Source organism: Tinamus guttatus, unplaced genomic scaffold (genome assembly GCF_059628265.1).
Source record: "Tinamus guttatus ecotype Peru unplaced genomic scaffold, ASM5962826v1 Tinamus_guttatus_pri_ptg000459l, whole genome shotgun sequence".
Lineage (NCBI taxonomy): Eukaryota > Metazoa > Chordata > Aves > Tinamiformes > Tinamidae > Tinamus > Tinamus guttatus.
Genome location: NW_028288993.1, coordinates 307,825 through 332,992, shown reverse-complemented (window position 1 = coordinate 332,992; position 25,168 = coordinate 307,825). Strand labels below are relative to the sequence as shown.

The following is a 25,168-nucleotide window of genomic DNA, read 5'->3' as shown; positions in this document are numbered from 1 at the left end:
ATGACCGCGGGCCTCCAAGGGGCTGCCCTGGGCTTCTGCCATCCCTTTCACGGGGCGCAGAGCGTGCCCGTGGCTCCCACGGCTGCTTCCGACGGTCACCCGAGGCAGCCGGGGAGCAGCAGCTGCCAGACACGGACGCTGCCCGCGCCCGGGTGCCGCAGGACTGCAGGGCTCTGCCGGGCGCCGGGGGCCCCGCAGCGCCGCCCCGTCGAGGCCCGTCCGCCCCGTCGGGGCCCCCGGCCGCCGCGGAGCCCCCGGCCCGCGGGCAGCGGCCGCCGCGGGGCCGCCGGGGGGCCCGGAGCCCGTCCCGCCGTCAGGGGAACCAATGCGGAATTTCCTGGCGGGCCGCGGGCCCCTCCCGCCGCCGCCGAGAGGGGCGCGGGGGAGGCGGCGGCGCGGAGCTCGCACTGGCGCTTCCGCCCGCCGCGCGGCAGCCAGGGCCGCGCCGGGCCGCGCCGGGCCCCGCGGCCCCGCCGACATGGAGGCGCCCGCGCCGCGCGCGCGGCGCCGCGGCCCCGGCGGAGCCGCTGCGGGAAGCGGAGCGGGAAGCGGAGCGGGATTCGCGCTGCTGCTGCTGCTGCTGCTGGGCTGCGGGGCGGCGCAGGAGCTGAGCCCCCGCGGCAGGAACGTCTGCAGAGCCGCCGGGTAGGAGCGGCGCGGGGGCGGCCCGGCGCTGGGGGAGCCCGTCGGGGGCAGCGCGGCTGTCCCGCCCCGGGCGCTGGGCGCCTTCCCGGAGAAGGTCCGGGCTGAGCGGGGGGAGCTGCGGGCGACGGGCCCCGCGCTGGGGAAGGCGCGAGGGGCGAGCGGGTCCCGGCGCGGGGAGCTGGTCCTGCTCCTCCTGGGTGGTGCTGCGGGGAGCCCGTCCTGCCCGCCGGGGCGTCCCGTTGTCCTCCGGTTCCCCCTCTGTCTAGTTCTGCTGCAGGACATAGGTCCTGGGTGGCGGGGGGAGCCGGTCATGGTGCAGGGCATCTGCTTGGGGACCTCAGAGCCCCATCCTGTCGTGGGGAACCAGTACGGGGCTGATCATGCTGTGAGGAGCCAGTCCTGCTCCCTCTGGAGCGCTCCTGCTGCAGGGAAAACCTGGGAGCCTGGGTCGGGATGCTCTGGGCATCCTGGTGGAGCTGGCAGGGGCCGGGATGCTCTGGGCATCCTGGCGGAGGTGCCCCAGGCTGCCCAGGATGACCGGCAGCTCTGGGCCACTTGGATTTGGTATCAAGGAGGGAGTGTGGACACAGCCTGGCTCTCTCAGGGCACTCGTGCAGCCGGGGGTCCCATTCTGTTATCCTGGCCAGGAGAAGGGCTCTGGGGGGCAGCCCAGCCTCGTCGCCACTCGCTCTGCTCCCTCGCGCCGCTGACGCTGCCGGTCGCTGTGCAGAGCATCACCTCCAGGCAAGCCCCGCTCCTCCACAGCCCCGGGGCTCTGAGCTGGCCATGCTCCCCTGGCTGCTGCAGAGCAGGGAGCACCCAGAGCTGCTCCAGCTCAGCTGCAAGGGCAGCTTCCTCGGACTGTTGCTTATGTGGAGCGGCGGGGAGGCCCAGGCTGTAAAATGCACCTTTCCGTTGTGCCCATGAGGTTAGCCCGCAAGGAAAACATGTGCTGCAAGCGAGAGGGGCCCACATAATGGCTCCATTCAGCCGGGCCGCAGGGCGCTGGTGCCCCCTCCTCAAATTACAGGCTGAATTTCCGAAGGAGGCATTTCCCGAGCCAGAGCGGCCGCGCTTCCAGCCAGCCGTGTGCTCCCGGCCTCCTGCCCGTGCTGGATGGGGCCAGATGCGCTGGAGGAGGATGCACCCGGGGAGGATGCACCAGTTCTTTGCTCGGTGACCCCCAGGGCTGGTTCCTGGCCCGGCTGCCTTGCCCTTCCCGGGGGAGATGTAGGAAGTTTCGGTCTGTGAGCAGTCGACCCGTTGTTCCCAGGGTCCTGAGATTGTTCAGGGCACAGGGAACAGCAGGAAAGCTGCTCACGGACTGGGAGAAGATGCGGAGCTCCTACTGATGCTGGGAGAGATAGGCGTAAAAGATTTTCGAAGCTGATGGAAGCAAAAGCAAGCTGTGCTCGCTGTCCCTGCCCTTTGCCAGGGTGCAGGACACCTCTCTGTTCTGCAGGAACCCACACGCTCGCCCAGCGCTTCGAGGCCCTGGGCTCGCTGCGCCCAGTGCTTTGAGCCAGAACTGGGCTGCAGGTCTTGTGGGTGCAAGAGGCGCCTGCTGGCGAGCAGGCCCGGGCTAGCAGACAGGCATCTGGGCAAGCTTTGTCCCTCCTCTCATGGCTGCAGTAGTCCCTGAAGCCACGTGAGATGGCTGGGGACAGCACCCAGGAAGAAGAGAAGACGGTTGCATCGTTTCTTCACCCCCACCCTTCTGAAAATGCTGCTGCTTCCCTCTCTTTCCCACCCCCGTGATGCTGGTAGCCAGCCTCTGCGCAGCACCAGCCCATCTTGTCCCCTCTGCTGCCCATGGCGCTGTGGCTGTCGAGGACACATGGCCAAGCTGGACTTGGAGAGTGACCACGAGCCAGGGAAGGTGCGGGAAGGTCCCGCTGCAGCCGGGCTCTGGGCACAGTGGGGTTGGGTCTCCGTCAGAGCGGAGGTTTGGGCACCCCCTCTCACACGTGCGAGCCACCCGCCAGGCCTCGCTTTTCCCGTCCCCCCTCCCCCCGTTCTGCAGCTTTCCTAAACATTGGAGCTCATTAGAGCTGCTGGTTTTACTCTTGGCCACATGTTTCGCCGGATGGTTGCAGGAGCGCTGGGCGCCGCTGCCGGCGGCAGCTCCCACCACCGTCCTGCTCCTTCCCTGCAAGGCTGAAAACACACTTGGTTTGGAGATCTCCACACTTTGCTTTGGGGTCTGCAAACTTGCTCCTGCATCCGTCTGCCCTTGGCCATGCAGATCTTTGTTTTTTCTTTTTCCATTTTTTCTGGTTTTCTATTGAGGATGCAGCTCTGCACTGCTCCAAGGAAGCCGCCTTTGGCTGGATCACTATGCTAGTGGTTTCGAATGGGATTCAGGCTGAGGAATTATTGCTAAGTTGGGATGGGAATAGGTCCCTGTTTCCAGCCCTCCTCAAAGGACTGGAATCCCTGTTTCCATTGGGAGGAAGCTGTGGTCCTGAGAGCTCCGTGTGTCGACGATGTGCAGCATTCTTCTAATGACCCAGCAGAGACAGGGATGGCACACATGACCCACAAGGTGGGTGACAGAGAGAAAAGGGGCTCGGAGTCAGGATAACATCCTGCTCCAGTCTGGAAAGGGCTCTGTGCTACCAGGAAGCTGGGAAGGGGGATGGCTGCATGGTGGCCAGGGAAGAGGCCAGTGTTGCACTGGGCTTGGGGGATGTGCCGTGCATCCCCAGGGCTCCTCCGCATCTCCCTCCGGTGAGCTGGGTGAGCAGAGCTTTGAGCTCGGATCTGCTGGCATTGGATCCGGTCTGAGCCATGGGAGAGCCAGGGAAAACCTTCCAGGTGTGCGGCTCGCAGCCCTTTAACCATGGAGGATTGTGCTGGTCCACACGGGGAACAGACGCTCCTGTGTGGGGAAACTGATCTGGAGCAGTAGGTGATGGAGAACTGCTTCCAGGAACTGGCACGAAAACAAAGATTATTTTGATTCTGCAAGGGAAAAAAAAAAACATGCCTCTACTAGAATAAACTGTGGAAAAACCTGCAAATTTCTCCAGCTCCTAAGTGCTGCTGGTGCTGATTGGTTATCGCAAGCGGGATACAGCCCTGAGTCAGAAGCAACGGCTGAGGTTGATGTCTGTCCCTGCAGGTCACAGCTCTGCCACGTCCATGCCCCTTTTCTTCTGCATCCTTAAAATTTCCCAGACCTGCTCACATCCCAGGGACATTTTTCTTTTTTTTTTCTCCTCTTTTTTTTCCTTGCACGTTGAAGAGCAATCAAAGGAAGCCTGGAGGCCTTGTTCCTACAGGATGTGGCTGCGTTCGTGTGGTCTCGGAGAGCGGCTTTCAGGGGATCCCCCAGTTGTCCCCTTGCTTGTCTCTTCGCCGTGCGGTGCGGAGGAGTCGCGGGATGCACAAGCTGAGCCCCAGGACATGAGAGGGACCTGGACCCACACTGTCCAGCCCCTGTGGGCTCCAGGATTCCCCCATTCCTGCAGGCAGCACCGCTCCTGGATGGCTCCGATGCTGTCCGGAGCTGGCTCGGTTGGGTGGGAAGGTCCTGGCAGAGGATGCGGGGGCCAAGCGTGGTCCTGCCTGCGCGAGGTCCCTCGGAGCGGAGCAACAAGGGGCACTTCCCTGTGCACGGAGCTCCCCGAGGCCGCATCTACCTGGCCAGCGGCTCCGGCGCTGGGCGCTGTGGGGAGATAAGCTGAGCTTTGAAGCGCCCGCGGGTTTATTGGCTGTCAGAGCAGCAGATAAATGAGAGGAGGGCTGGCCGAGGAGGTGTTGGACACCATCGCCTGGCACCGTTTCAGGGAGATTAGGTATCTCGGAAGAGATAGGCCCTAATCCTGCTCCTGGGAGAGGCGCTGTGTGTGGGCTGAGGCTGAGGCTGGGCCCGCAGGGCCGTCCTGCCTGGCCTCAGCACCTGCTTTGCTTTGCCTTTCTGTCTTTGCTTTTCTTATCTTTGGGGCATCGTGCTGCACGGGCCCAAAGGGGCACGATGGCCTTGGCTGCAGTGGCTTCAGCAGCCCGTGGGCCTGCAAGGCTCAAAGGAGCTTTAATTCCCTCTCCTCCAGCCTCCAGAAACCGGTGACACAGCCTGAATTTCCCCCCTTTTTCAGAGGAGGAGGAGATTGCTTGCACTGGGATGGATAAGGGGCACCGAGATGATGCCCTTGGCATCTCCAAGGCGCTGGGCTCTCACGTGTGCGCTCAGGTTTGTTCTCAGGGCCCAGTTTTGCTTCCCAGTGCCTTGTTTTCATGCCGTGTTGGAGGGCTGTGGTGACGGACCTGGTGGGTGCTTGGGACCGGAGACGTCCAGGACGTTTGGTGCCTCCGCGATGGTCCTTTCTCCATCCGGGCTGTGCTGCTTGGTGTGCCTGGAGGAAGGAGAATAATCCCAGGTGAAACAACAGGTGCTTTCACCCGAGAGACAAAGAGCCAGAGGTCCCATCCCAGCTCCTCGACGGGGCTCTAGGAGCTGGATCTCCCCGCAGCATCAGAGCACTGCAGCAGAGGAGATCCAGGATTTCCTGCGCCCTAGAGCATGCGGCCGTGCCTGGAGAGACCTGCCAGGCAGGAAGTTTTAGTCCAAAAAACCCTCTCCCGTCCTCAGACTTCATCCCCTTCCCCGGGACGGAGTCCCGTGGCTCCTGCGGGACCAGGGTGTCTTGCGGAGAGGAATCGCGCCCGTGTTTCTGCGGAGCCTCGGCCCGCCCGTCCCAGGGGGTTGGTTTTAATGGATCATCCCCCTGGCCACCAGCTCTCCTGGCTCAGCTCTGGGGCTTGGGGTCTGGCGGCGCCGGCCCTGCCGGTGAGACCCCGCGCGCCCCCCGGGCGCCTGCGCGGAGCTGCTCGTGCGCTGCTGCCGCGTCGCCTCCTAATCTGCTTTTCGATTGACTAAATAGATGGAGCTATTTTGGTCTCGGCCCGCAAGGCATTTTTTCCAAGGCCCTGAATCATTTTTGTGGTTCTTTCCTGCCTGCCTCCCAGTTTCTCCCCATCCCTTAGGAAAGGCGGTGTTTCGGGGGCAGCCCCCGGCCCGGCCCGAGCCGCCCTGGCAGCTGCACATGATCCTGTGACTGCGCTTGGTTTCGGCCGAATATTTTCCCGCTGTCTCCTCCTCCTCCTTAGCGTTTGTTACGTTTACAGAGAGAGAGGAAAAAGTGCATTCCAAGCGGTGCCGCTGGCGGCCGAGCCAGCCCGCGCGGCGGCTTCCCTCGGCTGCAGCGCCCTTGCACAGGGCTCAGGAGCCTCCACGAGGGCTCCCGTCCCGGCGGTGGCCACGGAGCTCCCCTTGGAGCTTCCTGCCTCGTGGATGGGGTAGTGAGAGCAGGGGGGCCAGGGAGACGGGATGGAGACCGGTGTGGCAGAATTGGCTGGAGGTCTCGGGGACCCTGTTGTGGGCAGCAGAGCGTGTGGAGGGGCCTCCTGAGCCTGTCTGTGGCTCTGGGCGAGCGGCGTTAGAAGAGACATGACGACAAAATCGCGGTGCTTCCCGGTGCTGCAGCGATGCTGGGGGAGCAGGCGGGATCCGGAGCGCAGGAGAGGCCCTGTTGTGTCCTCCTCTTCCCTGGGGAGTCGCTGGCCTCTACTCTGTTATATTTGGAGCCAAGATGTCCTGCCTCTCTTGCTGAGTGTCCTACACTGCTCTGGAGCTGGCAGCAGCTGGGGCTTGTTAGCAAAAGCCAAAGTATCCAGAGAAAATCCTAGCCCTGCTCTGAAGAGCCCTCTGTTTTCCAAGTGACTCCAGCAGGGACTTGGTTTTGGCACGAGCCTCTTGTCCAAGGGTCTCCGGGTGCGGGGCAGGGAAAGTCCAGCGTTGCTCCTAGTATTTGCCCCTGGAAGCGCTTTGGAGAGTGCAAGAAACCCTCAGGTTTGGGAGGAAAGGAGCTGCCTTCTGCTTGTGCTGGCTGGGCAGCCGCGTGCCACTGGGTGGAGGAACAAGCGGAGGAAGAGGAACTTGGAAAATGTCCCTTGGGTCACTTGGAAAAGGCGCCCTTGGGCGGTCGGTGGGTTCTCCGTGCGGTCCCAGCAAGGAGAGCTGCGGGTCTCAAAGCTTGTGAGGGCTGCAAGTGCTGCCAGCCTTACATTGCTCCAAAACTCACAGCTGTTGTAAAACAGCAGTAAACAGGAAGAGCCATCGGGACAGCAAGGATGCCCTGGGCAGGGAAAGTGGTAGAAACGTGCATGCAGGATGGACGGAGCACGTGTCCCTTGGCCATGTCACCGCCGGTCTCCTGCCCTGTCCTGGTGGCTGGGTGCTCCCTGTGAGCCGGAGAGGCCGGAGCTAGTTGTGCTGGGCAGTTCCGCGTGGGTGCTGAGAGATGCCGGAGCCCAGGAGGGCTCTGGGGTGATGCAGCCCTGGGATGGGAGCAGAGCAGGAGGCTGCCAAGCAACGAGCCATGTTCAGCCCCTGCATTAAAGCTTTGTCTGGGCTCTTCCTAGGAAACTTCATTTCTAAATATTATTTTCTGACGCCTCAGTCAAGGAACGAGCTCCGTTTATCCTTGCCTTAAACCCTGGCTGGCAGTAACATGATCTGAGCCATTTTGTGAGCGTGGGGCACTCGGTTTCCTTGGGAGAAGCAGATGGTGACGCTCTGCGAGCTGGTGAACGGCTCTCGTTTTGCCTCGTCCAGGCCATGAGGTGCACACAACGGTGCTCAGAGCTCAGCAAGGAGGTCTCCAGGGCCCCTTGCATGGGCCATGCAGACGGGATGTGGGACCTTCCAGCACTGCTTGGTCCCATCCGTGTGGACCCAGAGCCACGTGGGCTCGTCCTGGCTTTGGATGACGTTTGTGCTTCTACGTCTTAAGGCAATGAGTGCCCCAGGGGCAAGAAGTGCTCCCCTTTAACCAGGCCATCCCTTGGTGGGTGACAGAGGGTGACCAGGTGTCCTTGCACCAGCTGGAGGGGAACAGGTCGTCCCTGAGCTGTGTGTTTCCCTGCCTGACGTGCAGCTCCGTGGGGCCACCGTGGACTCGCAGCTGGCACCGAGGGCAGCGGGACTCTCGGGCTGGGAGCCCTGGGAAGAAGCGTCCCGTGAGGGGAACCTACTACTATTTTTACCCCAAAGTGCCCAAAACAAGCTGAGCAGGAGCAAATTCTCCCTGGTTGAAGGATGAGGAAGAAGGAGCCGCACGGAAGCTGCTCCTTTTCCCACTGTCGGCCTCGCTGCCTGGTTTGGGTGGGAGAAGAGAACAGAAGAGGAGCAGGAGCATCTATGTGTTGGGGAATGGGCAAGGTGTCCCCAGCGCCTACTGTATCCCGGGCCGTGACAGCGGGGCCGGGGCCCTGCTCTGCAGCAGGTGCTCCAGAGGAGCCGGGACGCGCTGGTCCCACCGCGGCGGTGGCCGCTCGGGATGGACCGGGGCTTTGCGGGGGTTGTCACCATGCGCGTTCTCTTTCGTGCAGCCTCTCGGTGCTCGTGTGCTGCCCGGGATGGAGGCAACAAGGAAACGAGTGCTTAATAGGTAAGTGTTGGCCTTTTGCTGTGGTAGACCTTGCTCTTCTGGGCACCCGTTGCAGAGCCCTCTTCACCTTGCCAAAGGCTGCTCTTCGGTGGCCAAAAGCCTTTTCCGAGGGACGTCTGTGCGCAGCGGGACTCCGATGCTCCAAGAGCCTAGAGACTTTCCTGCCTTTCTCCTAGTGCGTGGAGCAAGATCGGTGTGTGCACAGCATGTGGACAGGGGGCAGCGAGCGCTGGGGTCCCCTGTGTCCTGGGGTCCCCTGTTGCAGAGCCAGGTCCCTGCCTTCCTCCCTTGGCTGCTCTGACAGCTCCCTGGGTCTGCAGGAGGCCGATGAGCTCTTGGGGACCCTGCTGTCAACCCAGGGGCTGACAAGGTGTCCTCCAGGGCCCAGAAAAGCTCGGGGATGTAAAGGCGAAGGAGAGGGCGGTCTTGGGGACAGGACCAACAAGGCTCCCATGGGTGTTATTCCCACACTCGGAGTCGAGCCCCAGCCTCGGGCACTGGGAATGGTCACATGAGGCTGTTGTTCATCGAGGAGAGTCCGGCCTGGAGGGAGCCGGGGGCCGGCGGAGGAGCGGCGGCCGTGGAGCTGGTGCTGGTGCCACGGAGCAGCCGCCCGGCGCCACGGAGCCTCCTCGGGACAGCGCGGAGGCCGTATGCAGGTGCCACCAGGTCCCTCGCGCCTGGGGCTGGCCGCACCGCGTCTGCGTCCCGCTGCGGCCCGGGGCCACGGGCTGCCTAACAAACTAACCCACGCGCATGGGCCCCGTAACCGCTCGCTGCATGCGCCTGCGCCGCGCAGCCAGCCCCGTCCACGGCGCCCTCGGGAGCAGCGGGGACAGAGCTCCCAGGAGCGGCCGGGGGGACAGGGCGTCAGGAAGGGACCTCAGGCTGCCCCCTCACCCCCAACCCTGCTCTAACCCTTAGACTCACTGCTCCTAACCTGTTTAATCTGTCTATTTTAGGGTTTTCTATAGTCCCCACCACCGTAGGTCTAAGAACGCGCAGGTAAGGCGGACTGGCCGAGGCGGCTGCCCTTGCTCTCGCTGTGGTCCGGCCGGCTCTGCCGCGGCCTGGGGCCCGTCAGCCTCGTCCCGCGGGATCGCGGGGGCCGGCAGCGCGTCCCGCTCTGCGCAGCCGTGCCGGGAGCTGCCCGGCCCCTTGGGAGCGAGGCTGCTGCGCCCTGCCCTGAGGGACGGAGCGGAACGGAGCGGGTGGCAGGGACAGGGCTGAGCAGGGCGGCAAGAGGCCGGGATGGAGCTGAGGGAGGTGGCAGGAGGCTGGTGGCAGGGATGAAGCTCAGCACGGGGGGCAAGAGGCTGGTGGCAGGGATGGAGAGGAGCGGGGTGGCAGGAGGATGATGGCAAGGACAGAGCGGAGCGGGGTGACGGGAACAGAGCTGAGCAGGGTGGCAGGTGACAGGGACAGAGCTGAGCAGGGTGGCAGGAGGCTGGTGGTAGGGATGGAGCTGGTGGCAGGAGGATGATGGCAAGGACAGAGCGGAGCCGGGTAACGGGAACAGAGCTGAGTGGGTTGGCAGGTGACAGGGACAGCTGAGCAGGGTGGCAGGAGGCGGGTGGTAGGGATGGGACTGAGTGAGGTGGCAGGAGGATGATGGCAAGGACAGAGCAGAGCAGCGTGACGGGCACAGAGCCGAGCAGGGTGGTAGGTGACAGGGACAGCTGAGCAGGGTGCAAGGGGCTGGTGGCAGGGCCAGAGCTGAGTGAGGCAGCTGGTGGCACCTTTCTGGTGAGGGCCCCCTGCCTGCTGGCCCAGGACACGTGTCCGGTGGCCCTGGTGGGGCCAGGCTGCGCGAGCCGCCGGGCACTGCCCGCGCTCACGGGCGCCGTCTGTCCCCCTGTGCAGCCGTGTGCGAGGGCAACTTCACCTGCAAGGAGAACGAGGTGTGCGTGAGGCCCGGCGAGTGCCGCTGCCGGCACGGCTACTTCGGCGCCAACTGCGACACCAGTGAGTACTAGGGGCCCCTTTGCCAGCTCTGCGGGCCGGGGACACCCCACAGCCCCGGCCTCAGTGGGCACCGGTCACCCAAAGCCTCGGCTGTTGTCACCATGTGGCCGGGTCTGGTGGCCTGGCCGGGGCGCTGCTTGTCCTCATCGCGATCCTCCTGCTCGGTCCTCCTCACCAGCTCCTGGGTTGGTGCCTGGGACGTCATCCCTTCGGGGCATCTCCTGTGACCCAGGCCTCTAAATGGGGCTGTGAGGAGGGAGGATGGTGCCCTGGCTGGTGGGGAGCATGGCCCATTTGGGACAGGGGGCTCCGTGATTGGTGGCCTGGACAAGGGGGGACGTGGGGAGGTGCTGCATGCCCCGGCCGGGGTTGCCTGTCCCGCAGAGTGTCCCCGCCAGTTCTGGGGTCCCGACTGCAAGGAGATGTGCAGCTGCCACCCGAACGGCCAGTGCGAGGACGTGACAGGCCAGTGCACCTGCAACCCCAACCGCTGGGGGCCCAAGTGCGAGAACGGCTGCCTCTGCAAGCACGGCAAGTGCGACCAGCGCACGGGCAAGTGCACCTGCGAGCCCAACTGGTGGGGCCCCCAGTGCTCCAGCTCCTGCTACTGCAGCCACAACTCGCAGTGCGACCAGCAGACGGGCAACTGCCTGTGCCAGCCGGGCTGGTGGGGCCGCGGCTGCAACAACCAGTGCTCCTGCAACAACTCGCCCTGCGAGCAGTTCACGGGGCGCTGCCAGTGCCGCGAGAGGACCTTCGGGCCCCGCTGCGACCGCTACTGCCAGTGCTACAAGGGCAAGTGCAACCAGGTGGACGGGACCTGCACGTGTGAGCCGGGCTACCGGGGCAAGTACTGCCGTGAGCCCTGCCCCGCCGGCTTCTATGGGCAAGGCTGCCGCAGGCGGTGAGTGCCCAGGCACAACAGGGCGGGGAGAGTGGGCAGGACAGGGGTGTCCCGCGTGCTGGGTCTCCGGGAAGGCAGAGGGAGCATCCAGGGCTTGCCCAGGGGGCACGTGATTTCGGGGAATGTCAATGGTAGAGGGCTGAGCACAGGAGATGGGGCTGGTTGGGGTAAGGGTGGGAGATATGGAGTGATGGGTACAAATTAAAACACAGGCAGTTCCCTCTCCATGTGAGGAAGAACTTCTTTGCTGTGAGGGTGCCAGAGCCCTGGCACAGGCTGCCCAGAGAGGCTGTGGAGGCTCCTTCTCTGGAGATCTTCAAACCCGCCTGGATGCCATCCTGTGCCCCGTGCTCTGGGTGTCCCTGCTGGAGCAGGGGGTTGGACTGGATGATCCCCAGAGGTCCCTGCAACCTCAGCCCTTCTGTGATAACTGAGATGTTGTCCCCGGCCCCGCTGCGGTCAGAGCTGCCGTGGGGTGCCCAACACGTGTCCCCCCTCCCTCGTAGCTGTGGGCAGTGCAAGAGCCTGCAGCCCTGCACCGTGGCGGACGGGCGCTGCCTGACGTGCGAGGCCGGCTGGAACGGCACCAAGTGCGACCAGCCCTGCTCACCCGGCTTCTACGGCGAGGGCTGCGAGCAGCTCTGCCCGCCCTGCAAGGACGGGCACACCTGCAACCACATCAATGGCAAGTGCTCGCACTGCAACCCCGGCTGGATCGGAGACCGGTGAGTCCGAGGGCTGGGGCTGCATCTGGGACCCCGGGCCCATGGGCACCTCCTAGCGCTGGTTCCCACTGGGATTTGGCGTCTTGGCAGGGCCTCCCCGCTGGTCTGTGACTGGATTGCAAGGACAGGTTTTGGCTGCGGTTCGTGTCTCCACATCCAGAGGGGAGGGCAGGGGTGGCCTGCGCCTGCTGGCCCGGCCGTGGGGCCGTAGGAAGCCAGCTTAGACCCTTCCCCGGGGCTGGCGGGGCTGCTCCTTGATGCAAGGATTAATTTAGGAGCTCACAACAGGATTCGGAGTGGCCCTGGCGTCTCCCTGCCCTGGGCAGTGTGGGGCAGCAGGGATGCTGCGGGGAAGCCGGCTTCACCCTCACCCACCACCGCTGCTGCCTCCCTGCCCTGCTCTGGAGCACCGCAGCGCTGGCACTTGTCCCATTTGCCTGGGAGAGCCCGGTGCCCGCAGGCTCCGCGCTGCTCCAGCTGCCTCTGTCTGCCTGACCCCTTAGGTGCGAGACCAAGTGTCGCAACGGGACGTACGGCGAGAACTGCGCCTTCGTGTGCAGCGACTGCGTCAACGGCGAGTGCCACTTCGAGACGGGCCGATGCCTCTGCCGCGCGGGCTCCCACGGCACCTAGTAAGTGAGCGGCGCCCGCGCACGTTTCAGGCCGTCCCGGCAATCCCAGGCTGCCAGGAGCGGATGGGCCCTGCCATTTCAGGCCCGCTGAGGTGCCAGGATGGGTGCTGAGCTGGGGAACGTGCTGGGGGTCTGCACTGGAAGCGCCTCCTGTGCAGCCGCAGAGCTGTTCTTGACTTCCTCTTGCACATCAGAAACGACTGTTTTCAAGAGCTGTTTGGGCAGGTTTCAGAGCCCGGATCCGCTGAGTAGATCCATTGATTGGAGTCTCCCGGGTACGGGGTGTTTATGGAAGCAAGGGGGCTGCAGCACGTGGTGCCGCATCCACCCCCGCTTTAGGGCTCGTGGAGAGGCAGCCTGGCACACGGCCAGGCAAACAGGCTCCTTGCGTTGCCTTGGAGGCAGCTCCTGCGGGATGTGGGGAGCACAGGGCGAGGTGTTTGCTCCCTGAGGTGTGCTGCCGTCATCCCCAAGCTGAGGAATCTGCAGGTAGGGAAGTGAACCCAGGGAGCATCGGGAATCCCATCCTGCTGCCTGCTTGTGGCAGAGGAAAACGTGTGGGCAGTGGTGGCGGGTGGCATGTTATGCCATGCAAAGGACTTTGGAGAGCTTTGGAGAGCAGGTGTCCTCCTGCAGAGACCCCAGCAGTGCCCGCAGGGTTCGCGGTCACATCCCGCCGAGCTGTGGTACAAATCTTGGTCTCCCAGTAATAGCTGCATGGGCCAGAGTCGGCGAGGAGTTCTTGAGAAAGGGGCTTTGCTTTAGGAAATGTGAGCTTGGCAAAAACAAATGCCTGCCTCCAGAAAGTGTTTTTGAGTTCAAGATGGAATTTCTAGTCAAAAAGGAGAGCGAGGGAAAGCAAGAAGAAAAACCACATCCCAGAATAGCAAATAGCCTCACAGTTATGGCATCCGCTTGTCGCTCCTGCTCCGAACTGCAGCTCCAACCTGGACATTTCACACGCAGGGATGAGCCCTGCGGCCGCCCCTTCCCTTTCCCCCTCCCCAGAGAAAGGAAACGAAGGCCCTTTGCTCGCACAGAGCTCCCGTGCGAGCTCTGCACCCCTTCCTCCCGCGGCCTCCGCGCACAGGGATGGCCGGACACAGTCTCATTCCTTCTCCCTTTTTTTTTTTTTTTTTTTTTTTTCCAATGTGGAACAGAAAAGTCTTTCGAAAACGTGAGGAAACTGTTTCCCCTGCAGCTCAGGCTCGGCCATGAGTTTCCCCAGGGTCCCACCGTGTGTTGTTCCGCTTTTCCCAGCAATTAACTGCGAGGCTGATGGCGCCTGCAGAAGGACTTGGGGCCTGCCCGGCTGACTGGCAGCCGGTGCCAGCAGTTCTCCGGGGTAGCTGAAATGAGGAAAATTTGGATTTGGGAATTTTTCTCACTTTTTCCTTCTTGGGACTGGCTGTCAAGAGCCATGATGGAGCAAAGAACTTGTTCGTGACCTCCAGCCCTCAGAACATGCCCCACGGTGCTGGCAGCTCTGCAAGTGCCCATGTTTTGAAGATACCCATCGTAGCTCCGAGGTCTTTGCGTGCTGGTCTGGAGTGTTGCTAAGCCCTCACCTGTTGTCTTTTCGGGGGGATCTGTGCAGTATTTGTGCCCTTCTATGCATGGTGAAGGATTTGCACAGATGACAGTGGAAGCTGCCTGGCTGGGAAGTAGCTTTGCAGAAACAAAACCAAACTAGAAAGCCCCTGTTTAGCATCTGTGCTGCTCTGGTTGCAAAGGAGGACATTCCCAGCACATTGGGAAGGTTTTGAGGAGGAGATTGGGTTTTGCAGAACTCAAATTAAGCTCTTAAAACCACCCCTGGAGCATGAGAGCTCAAGGTCCCTCGGTGGCACCACGTGTTGTAGGATGCCCATGTGCAGCACTGCTCTTGTCCTTGCTGGATCTGTCCTCAAGGTGCAAGCAGGGAGAGAAGGGGCAAAAGAAAGGCAGGGAGAAAGAGGTGGTCAGGGCCCTGCCCCGGCAGCAGCCCGAAGCTGTAGTCACAGGGAAAGTTGTGCTAAAACAGGACATGCCACTGGGCATGGACACTTGGGGGCTCTCTTTGGTGGTCAGGCACGTCTCCGTGACTATGTGCAAACTGCTGAGGTTTTTTTTTTTTTGTAATTTGGCCAAATATAGGAAGGCTTTGGAAAGGATGGCAAAAGGGCTGTAGGGGCGTCCTCTCGGCTGTGTGTCACCCAGATGCTGAGGGGAAGGCTGGTGACACGTTGTGATGTACACAACGCGATTTACCTCCTCAGCATCATCCGCGGAGATGTGCGGGCCTGCTTGGAAAACAAATAATCCCATCTTTTCAGCCCCACAATCTGCTAGCCTGGGACAGACCTTGGGATCAAACCGATGCGAGAGCTCAGGCTCGGTAACTGCAGCAACGGGTGCTCTGGGCTGCCTGGAGAGCGTCGCTGCCCCCATCCCTCCGTCCTGCCACGTGTTTGCTGTCCCAGCACAGCTGCTCCGAGCAGCTGGGCGCCTGCACAGGCTGCCGCCCGCGCCCGGCGCGTGGCAGCGTGTGGGCACGGGGCTGCGCTTTGAAAGCCGACGCAGCATGAAATGCCTTTAGTCAGGGCCAGCCCAGCTGCACGGCCTGCGGGGCCCGAGGGCAGCTGGAGGTGGCTGGCCCGCACGGATGGAGCAGATGTGTCTCCTTGGGTCGGTGCCGCCCAGGAGCAGCTGGCAAGAGTTCGGCATCTGGCAGCGCTGCCTTGGTGGTGGAGCCTGTTGCTGCTGCAGAGCTTTGGAGCCATCCGAGTTCCCTGCCGAGGTACCCAGGAATGAAGCTTCACCCGCTGGGGTCTCGCATCTCCCTGTGTGCTCGGCTTTTCCCTCCACTGGAGCCTTTGGCCATGATTCCCAAGCCCAGGAGAGCTCCCAGGGCAGTGTTCGGGACAAGCTGGCAGAGGCAGGTGGAGGACGTGAGTCCCAGGCCGCTCTGTCCCCATGTTTCTTTGTCCATGGCTGAGCTCCAACGCTGCAGTCTGTGCATCGTGACACTGGCCAGCTTTGTTTTGCTTCGTGTTTGACCTGCTCCTTTCAAATTATGGCCCAAGTCCTATAATTAAAGCCTGTGGCTACGTCTTCTGCGGCCGTTGCAGACAGTTAGTGTCAAAGACAAAACAAAAACATTTCCTCCGTACATGCCGGAGGCCGTGGGCGCGCGGTCGCTCCCTGCCCTGTGTGGGCCGCGCGCTGCAGGTTGCTCTCTGCTTGCAGGAGCGGCTTCGCTGCGAGGTGACGAGTCTGCCCCCGAGCAGGCACCGCGGCTCAGCCGCCTTCCAGAGCTTCCACCCCAGCCCCGTGGAGCAAAGTGTGCGAGGAAGGGGGAGTCTGGGTGCTCTCGGAGCTGTCCCCTGTGCACAGCCACCCGGGTGGGTGGCGGGCCAGGATGGAGGCCGGTACTGCAGGCCTCACCGTGTCCAAGGTGGCACTGACGGAGAGCGAGAGCCTCGAGCGCTTTTGCGTGTGTTTAGCATGTTTCCCGTGCGCAGGTGGCCACTCTGTTTCTCCGCAAGCCCCTCGGGCCGAGGAGCTGCCGCCCTCTCCCAGGAGCTGCCGTTCTGTGTGAGGAGACCTGGTGGCAGCTCGGCTCCAGCGAGACTTGGCCCTACGAAGCAAATGCCTCAGCCATCTCTGCTAGGGGCTGGTCATGTTGTTTGCCCTCTGGGAGGGAAAATCTGGGAGCCTTCCCAGCGGCAGGGGAAGGGCTCCGCTCCGAACGCGGGGAGACGTGGGGCGCTGGCACCATGTCACCCACAGAGCAGCTGAGCTCGAAGCCAGGCCCGAGACTCTGGGGACCAAATGCTGCCGCTCCTTAAATGTGACCGATGGGCTGATGACCTTCCGTAACCACCCCGCCATGAACGTAAAAGCGCAGCCTTGCAACACGGGAGCAGAGGGGCATCCCAAGGCACGGGGGGACGCACAGCACAAGCCCTTCCGCGGGGCACCGGGGCTGCAGGGCCACCCCAGCTGCCGTCACCTCGCAGCCCTTCCCTCCGCAGCTGCAACCTGACGTGCCCGCCGGGCCACTTCGGGGCCAACTGCGCCGAGACCTGCAGCTGCCACGACGACGCGTGTGACCCGCTCACGGGCGCCTGCCACATGGGTGAGTGCTGGCGGCGGCGGCGGCCTCGCGGGTGCCCCGGCGCCGCTCACGCGCCCGCTCTGTCTCGCAGAGGCCAACCAGCGCATGGGGGTGATCGGCGCTGGGGCACTGCTGGCGCTGCTGCTCATCCTGCTGCTCTCGCTGCTCTGCTGCTGCTGCGTCTGTCGCAAGAAGGATGAAGGCCATGGGTGAGTGCCGCCATCCCGGGGCGCCCATGGGGTTGCAGCCCTGCCCGGGGGCACGCACGAGGCAACAGGGCAGAGATGGGTCCTGCGGATGCCAGAGGGAGCTGGGGATATCGGCGCAGCCATCAGGGGAGCCACCTCTCCATGGGGCTTCGCATGCTGGGTGGAAAAGGTGCTTTCCTGCTAACCTGCTGAAGGTGGGTGCAGCTCGCAGCAGGGGACAGGGGGACAGCAAAGCTGGAGCAGCAGGAAGGGGCCGGTGGCTCCAAGCGGGGAGGAGCGGGGCGGCTCTGCTGCGCACTGCAGGCAGCCCGTGTGGGAGCGCTGCCCTGCAGCGCGGGGCTCCCGCTCAACCCGCAGGCAAGAAGTATTTGCTAAGCTCAGGGAAAGGCAGGCGGGCGCCCTCCCTCCCCGCACCCCCCGGAGCGCGGAGCGCTTCCAGCACGGAGCAGAAAGGAACCCGATCCGTGCTGTGGGTTTGGGCCGAGCAGAGGGTGCTGCTGGCCCAGGGCTGCTTCGGGGCTGGCCTGTCCAGACGGCCACCAGCACAGCCCACGTGTCCACAGGGTGTCATGAGCCCCCCCCAGCATCCCAAAAACGCTGCTCGGGCTGCAGGATGCTCGGGAGGACTTGCTGGACTTGTGTGACCGTGGGACAAGCCACACAGGTGCAGCCAGCCCTGCGGCGCTGGCACCTCCACCGAGGCCCATGCCGGTGGCCGCGTGGGCAGCAGGGACAAGCTTGGGGGGAAGCGACACGGTGAGGGGGCTGGGAGCTCCGAGAGCTGCGGAACAAAATCCCCTGCGCGCACTGCGGCTGCGCCGCGTGCCGCCGGCCACGGCCCGGGAATTTTCCGGAAGCCTCCATTTGGCAGCCGGGCCAATTAAATTCCAATCCGGGACATCTGGTTTGGGGAGCCTGCGGTCTGCATGTCGTTATCCCGCAGATAAAAGCAGCCACTCCACAAAGGCAGGCGCGCTGCAAGGAGCGCTCTGTGGGAAGCGGCTCCGGATTGGAGCCTTTGTCCAGGGCACCCTGGGCTCCCCGGCTCCGTGCGGGGCCCCTGTGTTCCCATCCCATCCCGGACACAGGGGAAATGCCAGTGGAGCGCCGGGGCAGTGCCGCAAGGCATCCACGGTAGCCCCAACATGGCCTGGTGTCTGTGACTCCCTCGCCTGCTTTTTGGGTGGTTTGGGGTGTTTTTCTGCATGCTCTGCTCCTGGAGCAGCCCCACTGCCCGCCAACATCAGAGCAGAGCCCACGGCCGTGCCGGGCCGTATCCTGCTCTGCAGGAAGCTGCAGTCTCTTGGTTAGCGCTGAGCGTTGTAGGGTAGGAATGGACCGGAGGTGGGTTGCATACACATCCCGTCCCAAAGAGCCACCAGCGCCGCTCGCTCGGCTCGGGATCGTTGGGAAGCCGTGCAAACCCCTGGCGCAAGGAGCCCGGCCTGCGCGGTGCAGCGGAGACGCCAGCGTTTGCAGGTTGGGTTTCACCAATGCATGAAGCCTCACGTGCTGGCGGCTGCAGGAACCACTTGGAAGCTCGACCGCAGGAGGCTTCCAAACCAGGGAGCAAACAGGGAGAGGCCGCGTGCGTGTGCGCTCCTCCAGCAGAGCATGCAGGGGCTGCGCGGGACCCGCGGGCGTTTCGCCTGCCCGTGTCCAGCCCCGGGCTCGCGGGTGCTCCCTGCCTGGCACGATGCTTACGCAGAGCCCGGGCTGGCGCCACGGCCACGCTCGAGTGTGAAACAGCCCTGGGAGGAGCAGGGCGCCAGGCCCCCAGTGCAGCTCCTGCTTTCTCCACTCTCAGTCCCGCGCTGGTTCTTGGCAACCTCAAAATTTGCAGCAGCCCCGAGCCCCAGACACCAGGGCTGGTGTCTCATGCCATAAATGATGTGACAGCCTCGGAAGCCCCTTCCAGCAGCAGTCTGTGATGGGGCCACTCTCTTGCCTTGCAGCGCCAGCCAGGACCCGGCGGCAGCCAAGAAACCGCCGCGCCGCTTGTGCGGCCGCTTCAGCCGCATCAGCATGAAGCTCCCGCGCATCCCCCTGCGCCGCCAGAAGCTGCCCAAGGTCGTAGGTAAGGAGTTGAGGTCCGGAGGGACCCCGGGCTGGGTGTGGGACCACAGTGCAGAGCTTGGTGTGGCCGGCGGGGATACCGGGAGGCGATGAGGCTTCCTGGAGCGCGGTGGTGACGGTCACACCGGGTCCCGTCGGTGCTGTGGGATCACAGCAGTAGGATGCAGGTGGCAGCAGCACGAAGCGGAGTTTCCACAGGGCAGCTGTTCCCCTTGGCACCTCCTGCACGGAGCAGCCATCCCGGACTACGTCTCAGGCCAGCCCATGGCCTGGGAAGCACGTCACTTCCCTGGCAAAGCTTGCGCCAGGCCCGGGCGGGTGCCATGGGACAGGGGGTCCAGCCCCACAGCAACATCCCATACCCGTGAGTCCTGTGTCACCTTGCTTGGGACTGCCCATGTGCAGAGTGACTCCTGCTCAGAGCAGCGGGACATGGAAGAGGGGCCGTCTGGGCTGCAGAGGGGCCGGAGCAGCCGTGGGCACAGCAGGGAGGTGGCGCGGGTCCCTGCGAGCCATGTGGGAGCGGGGGAGCCGCCGCAGCCGGGCTCCGCGCCGGAGCTGCCTGTGCTCTGGCAGAGCCCTGCCCCGGGGCGCTGGGCCTGGAGCAGCATTCCCGCTACAGGGATAACAGCACCATGTCTGGGGAGCACAGAGGTGCCCTGCGTGCGTGCTGCCCGCGCGGCCCCGCGCCTGGCGACCACCCAGCCCTGTGCAAACACGGGGCCGGTGCCCAGCCCATGCAGTGGCCGGTGCGCAGGCATGGAGCTGCAGAGCTGGGGCGGTAGATCCACAGATCCGTCCCCTCTGGAGAGTGCCCGGGCATCGCTGGGATGAGTGGGACTGCTGGGATGGTGCCTGCAGCTTCTGCCTCCCTTTGAGGCTGGGGGACCTGGTTTCCACCCGGAAACCCAATGTGGGACTGGCTGTTGGGCAGCCAGTGTTGCCCCAGAGCAGAGCCCTCACAGTCCTCCTTGGCCCTGAGGCGGCCCTTGAGGGCAGTAGGAAGGTCCCTGTCCTGCACCCGCCACGAGCAGCACTGGGGACGCCGAGCAGCAACTTGCAGGGACCTGCGGTGGCAGCGGCGCCGGGGGTGGCAACGAAGGTGGTGGGTGGGTGCCCCTGCTCAGGGGCTCCGAGCACTCAGGCATGGAGCCCGACTTGATTGCTCTAATTACCAACCAATTACCTAATTACCAACAAGTGCCCATGCTCTTCATCCTCTTCGTCGGCTCACCAGATATTGCTACTGTTATCCCCAAACTGTCACCCGTTCATGCCGCAAATGCAGCGCGCAGGCCCTGCCGCACAGCTCCAGCATCACCCCGGAGCGCCCAGGCCACTCTGCACCGTTGGAGCTGCTGGCAGCAGCCCGCGTAGCCAGGGCCTCTCCCCGCTAGCACTGACCGAGCCTGGGAGTATAAACAGATCAGATCTCTCTTTGCCTGGGTTTTTTGAACAAATTCTGAGCTCTCAGTTGCATTAAAACCCACTTAGGGGTTCTAGCTGGTTAGAGAGGTGATTGGGATCCCCGTGCAGGGATTTGTCCTCACTGCAGAGTGCAGTGATCGCGGTGACCCAGCTCGGAGGAGGCACGAGCAGGAAGAGCAGGGCCGGGCCCGCTGCTCCAGCCCAGCAGCCAGAGCCGGAGAGGGGACCAGAGGGAACCCAGCAACTCCTCAAAGCCCAGGGCACCTGCGGCACCTCTGCGCGGCTGCGGCCGATGCGCCCACCTGCACCTGTTCCCAAGAGGAGCCGCTCTGCTCATGGCCACGGGTGCTGCAGGTCTCCTTGCGCCCTCACGGGGCCTTCGCGAGGGCTCCCCTGTGCTCTGCTCCTGCCTCACACCGCGCCGCCTCCTCGCTGGGCTGCAGAGATCAAGCACCTCCAGTTATCCGTGACCGTTGCGAACTGGCATTTGCTAGGGATGAGCAGGATGGGAATGATGGGAAAGGAAGGGCACCGAAAACTCTCCAGGTCTTGGTCAGTGACTTCTCCATCTCATGGTCCTGCCGGAGGAGATCGCTCCCGGCAGGAGGAGGAGGAGGAAGTTTTGGAGGAGCCCAGGGCCAGCAGCCTCTCCTGGCCGCACACAGAACGGGCAGGTCAGGAAGTGCCCAGAGCTCCCTGCCACCATGTCCTGTGGGAAAAAGCAGCAGCAGGAGCTGCTGTCAAAGCGCGGGAGGACCCTGCCTCTCCTCTGGGTACACAGTGTCCCCGAGGGCCACCTGCTTGCCCAGTGGGGTCCCCCCTGCTGCTCTCCAGACCCTGGCGCAACTCGGCCAGCCCTGGGCCGCTCCTACTTGTGCCTCGCGGTGCTGCATCCCGGCCTCGAGACTTGGCGTCCCCAGAGGTGCGTCCGAAGTGTTTTGGGAGCCAGTGTCACCTGCCCTCGCACATGAGCTGAGGAAGGCAATGCTGGCGTTGGGGTGAGGCTGCAGAGGTTTGCAGTGGGACCGCCTGCTGAGTTGGTGGCAGAGATGCTGCATGGCACCCTGAGATGGTGGATGGCACATTGAGACGCTTCATGTCACTCTGAGATGCTGCATGGCACCCTGAGATGCTGTGTGACACCCTGAGACACTTCATGTCACCCTGAGATGCTTCATGGCACCCTGAGATGCTTCGTGGCACCCTGCGACGCTTTGTGGCACCCTGAGACGCTGCCTGGCACCTTAAGGCGCTGCGCGGTGCCAGTCAAGCTCCCGCTCCCGCCCGCACTCCACGCCGCGGGGCTGCCACAGAGGGGCCCGGCGGCGCTCGGCAGCTGCGGCCGAGGGGCCCACAGGAAGCGGCCACGTTTCTCCCGCCCCGTCCGCCCGGGATCTATCCACTGCGCCGGCCCCAGCCCAGCCAGATGTTGGGGCCGAGCAGGAAGCGCCGTCCCCAGGGGCGCTGCTCCACACGGCGGCCGCCTGTGCTCGGCCAGCCCCGCTCCCCCGCAGGCCCCTTTCCAACGGGACCACCGTGGGGGCTCCCGAGAGGAGGCCACATCCACGCCGGGTCCCCTCTGAATCGTGCCATGCTCCCGGACATGTCTCGCGGGCGCGTGTCCCGGGACGTTCGCTGGGGAAGCCTCTTTCTCCAGCTGCTTCCAGCAGTCTGCTTTTGATTTTCTCTTCGGGGGTTTTATTGCAAGAAAAGTCTTGCGGAAGCTGCTGCTTCCCCCGCTCCGAGGGCTGTTTGCTCTCCAAATACCAGAGCCGCTTTGGTTGCAGGGCTGCTGCTCTGCAGTCCGTTACCTCCCTTACTTCACCCTTGCTCCTTCAGCCCCCCGCGGTCCCCACGCAGCCTCCTCCGCCCTGCGGTGTCCCGCGAGGAGGGCGCTTGGAGCCAAGCGAGTACCACCCGGGAAGCTGCCTTGTTTCAGACCATCCCAGGCTCAGTTTCATTCTCTTTTAACTCGGTCACCTTCTCCCCGCTCCTCTCACCGCCATGCCCAGGGGAGCCGTGAGGACGGCAGCTTCTCCCTCCACATCCGATCTTGTCTTCCCCGAGAGCCCTGACTGCCCAGGCCGGCCGGGCACCACTCCTGCAGCCCCAGTGAACCCTCTGCCACAGGCGCTCCTCCTGGTTCCTTACGCGTGTCCAGTTTCACCGTCCAATCAACAGGGAAGGCTACAAGGGATCCCACCTGGACCACTTGCAGCGCTTCAAAGTCGATTTATTATGAAGGGTTAGAAACCAAGTGCTGGGTAAACCGCAGCCCAACGTCCCGCGTGGCGGCTGCTCTGTCCTGGCGGGAGCGCTGATATCCTGGGAAGAGGCCGCTGCCTCCCGGCCCGTCGCTCAGCCGGGCTCGTGCCGGGTACCAGCTGCGGGCCTGCACAGGACCAGTAGAGGCAGGATTTGGGCATGGCCCAAATGGGTCACTCCTTCGATGAAAATACTTAAAAATGAACAAACAAAAATCCCAGTCCATCCTTGCCCCCTGGACCAGACAAGTGTCATTTTCAGGCTTTTTATGCCTGAAACTGGGGAGGGAAATATCTTAAACACCACATTTTTTCGTCTCTGGTGGCTTTCCCATGGCTTTTTCTTTTCTGCCACCAAGCGCAGAGGAAACGGGCCCTGCGCCAGCAGCGGCGGCTCCTCCTCGTCTTTGTCTGCAGGAGCTGAAGGGACCAAAAAGTGGCAGAATTGGTAAAAGCTGACGCTGGAGGACCTAACCCCCAGCATTGCTTCCTTTAGTTCTTTTTGTGGAAGTGAGAGGAAAATAAAAATAAAAATGGGGGTGGAAAAAAAGTTGCAATCGAAACTGCTGCAGTTCAAGCTGGCAGCTCCAGTTGTCCCGGGAGGAGCCCGGTGCCCCCGGCACGGCCGCAGCCCCACAGGGCTCTCTCCATGCAGGGCGGTCGTGCTGGGCTGTGGCCGTCCCGGCGGGACCCGGCCACCTCCGCTCGCTCAGGGCCACGTGTGAGCCCTGGGGCTTGAGGCGCCGCGGGCGGCCGGGCACTCCGAGCACCTCTTCCCGCACTGCACTGGGCGCCTCTTGCGCAGCCCCATGGGGTGGGACAGTGGTGGCGGCGCTGGGGCAGCGGTGGCAGCCGGCGCCATGTCCCGCTGCCATCCGGGGATGCGGTGGCAGGGCCGGGGTGCAGCCTGACGTCCGCTCTCTGCCCTGGCAGTGGCTCACCACGACCTGGAGAACACCATGAACTGCAGCTTCATTGAGCCGCCCTCCGTGGTGGAGCAGCCCTCGCCCTCCTGGTCCTCCCGCGGCTCCTTCTCCTCGTTCGACACCACGGACGAGGGACCTGTCTACTGCGTCCCCCATGAGGGTAAGCAGAGGGACACGGCTCCTGCCAAGGTGGTCCGGTGGATCCTGCAGCATCTTCTGCTCTGTGCAGGGGTGCAGGAGGAGCAGGGAGAAGGCACGAGCCAGCCCTGCTCCTCAGGGACGTGTCTGAGTGCTCAGGAAGGGGAACCAGGACCCAGCCTGTCCCCAGCCCCAGCCCCAGGCTCTGCCGTTGCTTCCACTGGGGTTTCAGAGCCACTTGCTGTTTTAGGGTTTCTTGTCCACTGGGGTCCCTGAACAAGCTCCGGGGCAGGTGGATCAGGAGGTTAGAGAGGCCTAAAGGAGCCTCTTGGAAGGCAGAGACAGCCTGGGTGTCTGCCCCTCTCCCCTCTGCTCCGTGGGTTCAGTCCTGCCCTTGCCCTCCCCTCTCCCTGGGGGCAGTGCGGCGAATCCCCGCGGGTGCCCTCGTAACCCCTCGGTGCTCCCCTTTTGCAGAGAGCGTGGGTGACAGCAAGGACAGGGGCACGGCCTGCAGCCCGGGGGAGAAGGCGGCGCCCGCGGCCGGCACCGAGGAGGCCGGCGAGTACACGTTCCTCAAGGAGACAGGCTCCATGAGGGCCTTCCCGGCCGACAGCAGCGAGACGCCCCTGCTCAAGTCGTCGGACAGCGAGCGCTCGTCGTGCGGCTCCGGCTCCGCCAGCGCCGCGCTCTACGCCAGGATCGCCCGGCTCTCCAAGCACTCCAAGGAGGAGGACGAGAGCCCGGCCGAGCCCAGGAGCCCCGGGGGCAGTGCAAAGCCGCCATCCCCTGAGAGAACCAAGCCCCGTCCCCCCGACCCGTCCACGAAGCCCAAGGTGTCCTGGATCCATGGCAGATACAACTGCAACCAGTCCAACTCGCTGCCGGCACCCAGCTGCTCCCCGGAGCGCACAGCCGCCTCGCCGAGCAGCGCCGAGCACGGCCAGGGCCTGGCCAAGAGGAAGCGGAGCCCGAGCGAGACGTCGGCCGGCGCGCACGGCAGAGCAGACGACAAGGGCGGCGCGCGGGGCAAGGAGAAGGCGCAGAAGCCTCCGAAGGAACCCACCTCTCCAGAGGGCAGGGCTTCCCTCCCTGTGGAGCCGCAGTCGCCCTCCAAGTCCAGGCAGAGAGGCAGGGCCAGCACAGAGCACATGGAGAACATCAACGGTGCCGTGCAGAACGCCTTCAAGAAGATGGGTGCTCTCCACGCGGAGCGGCGCACGGGCGAGAGCCGCGAGGCGCCGCGCAGCCCCGGCGCCGGCAAGGCGCGCGCCGAGAGCCTCCACCCGCACCTGAGCTCCGAGGCGGCCACTCTGCTGGCCGCCCAGCTCAAGGAAAAGACTCAGAGCCTGCACAAGGGCGACGGCGGCGCCCGCCACAACGGGCTGGGCACGCTGCAGCCCGCGCGCGAGAAGCCCACGCCGCCGCAGAAAGCCAAGCGCGCAGCGGGCGCTGGTGGCCACAAGGGTGCCAAGCCGGCGCTGCCCACGTCGGCCAACCTGCAGAAACTGATCCCCGCCGCGGCCGAGCCCGCACCTGGGGAGCCCCGGCGGGCTGAGAAGCCGAGCGGCAGCCCCGAGGCAGCTGCCCCGAGTGAGCCGCCCACCAAGAAAACGCCCATTAAAAAGCCTCCACGGAAGAAAAGCCGAGAAGCCACCCTGGAGCAGCCCAAGGCGGCCGTAGCGCCTGCTCAGACAGTGCCGTAG

General features: G+C 64.0%; 1 protein-coding gene across 1 annotated transcript; it reads left to right on the top strand.

Annotated features, from left to right (window-relative positions):
- SCARF2 (scavenger receptor class F member 2) lies at window positions 1–25,168 on the top strand. The gene is given in 14 exon segments (XM_088532252.1): window positions 1–152; window positions 199–350; window positions 353–422; window positions 424–645; window positions 8,041–8,099; window positions 9,963–10,064; window positions 10,449–10,968; window positions 11,475–11,693; window positions 12,197–12,325; window positions 16,342–16,445; window positions 16,516–16,633; window positions 18,589–18,710; window positions 23,335–23,487; window positions 23,940–25,168. Coding segments are annotated over 14 exon segments (3,351 nt in total).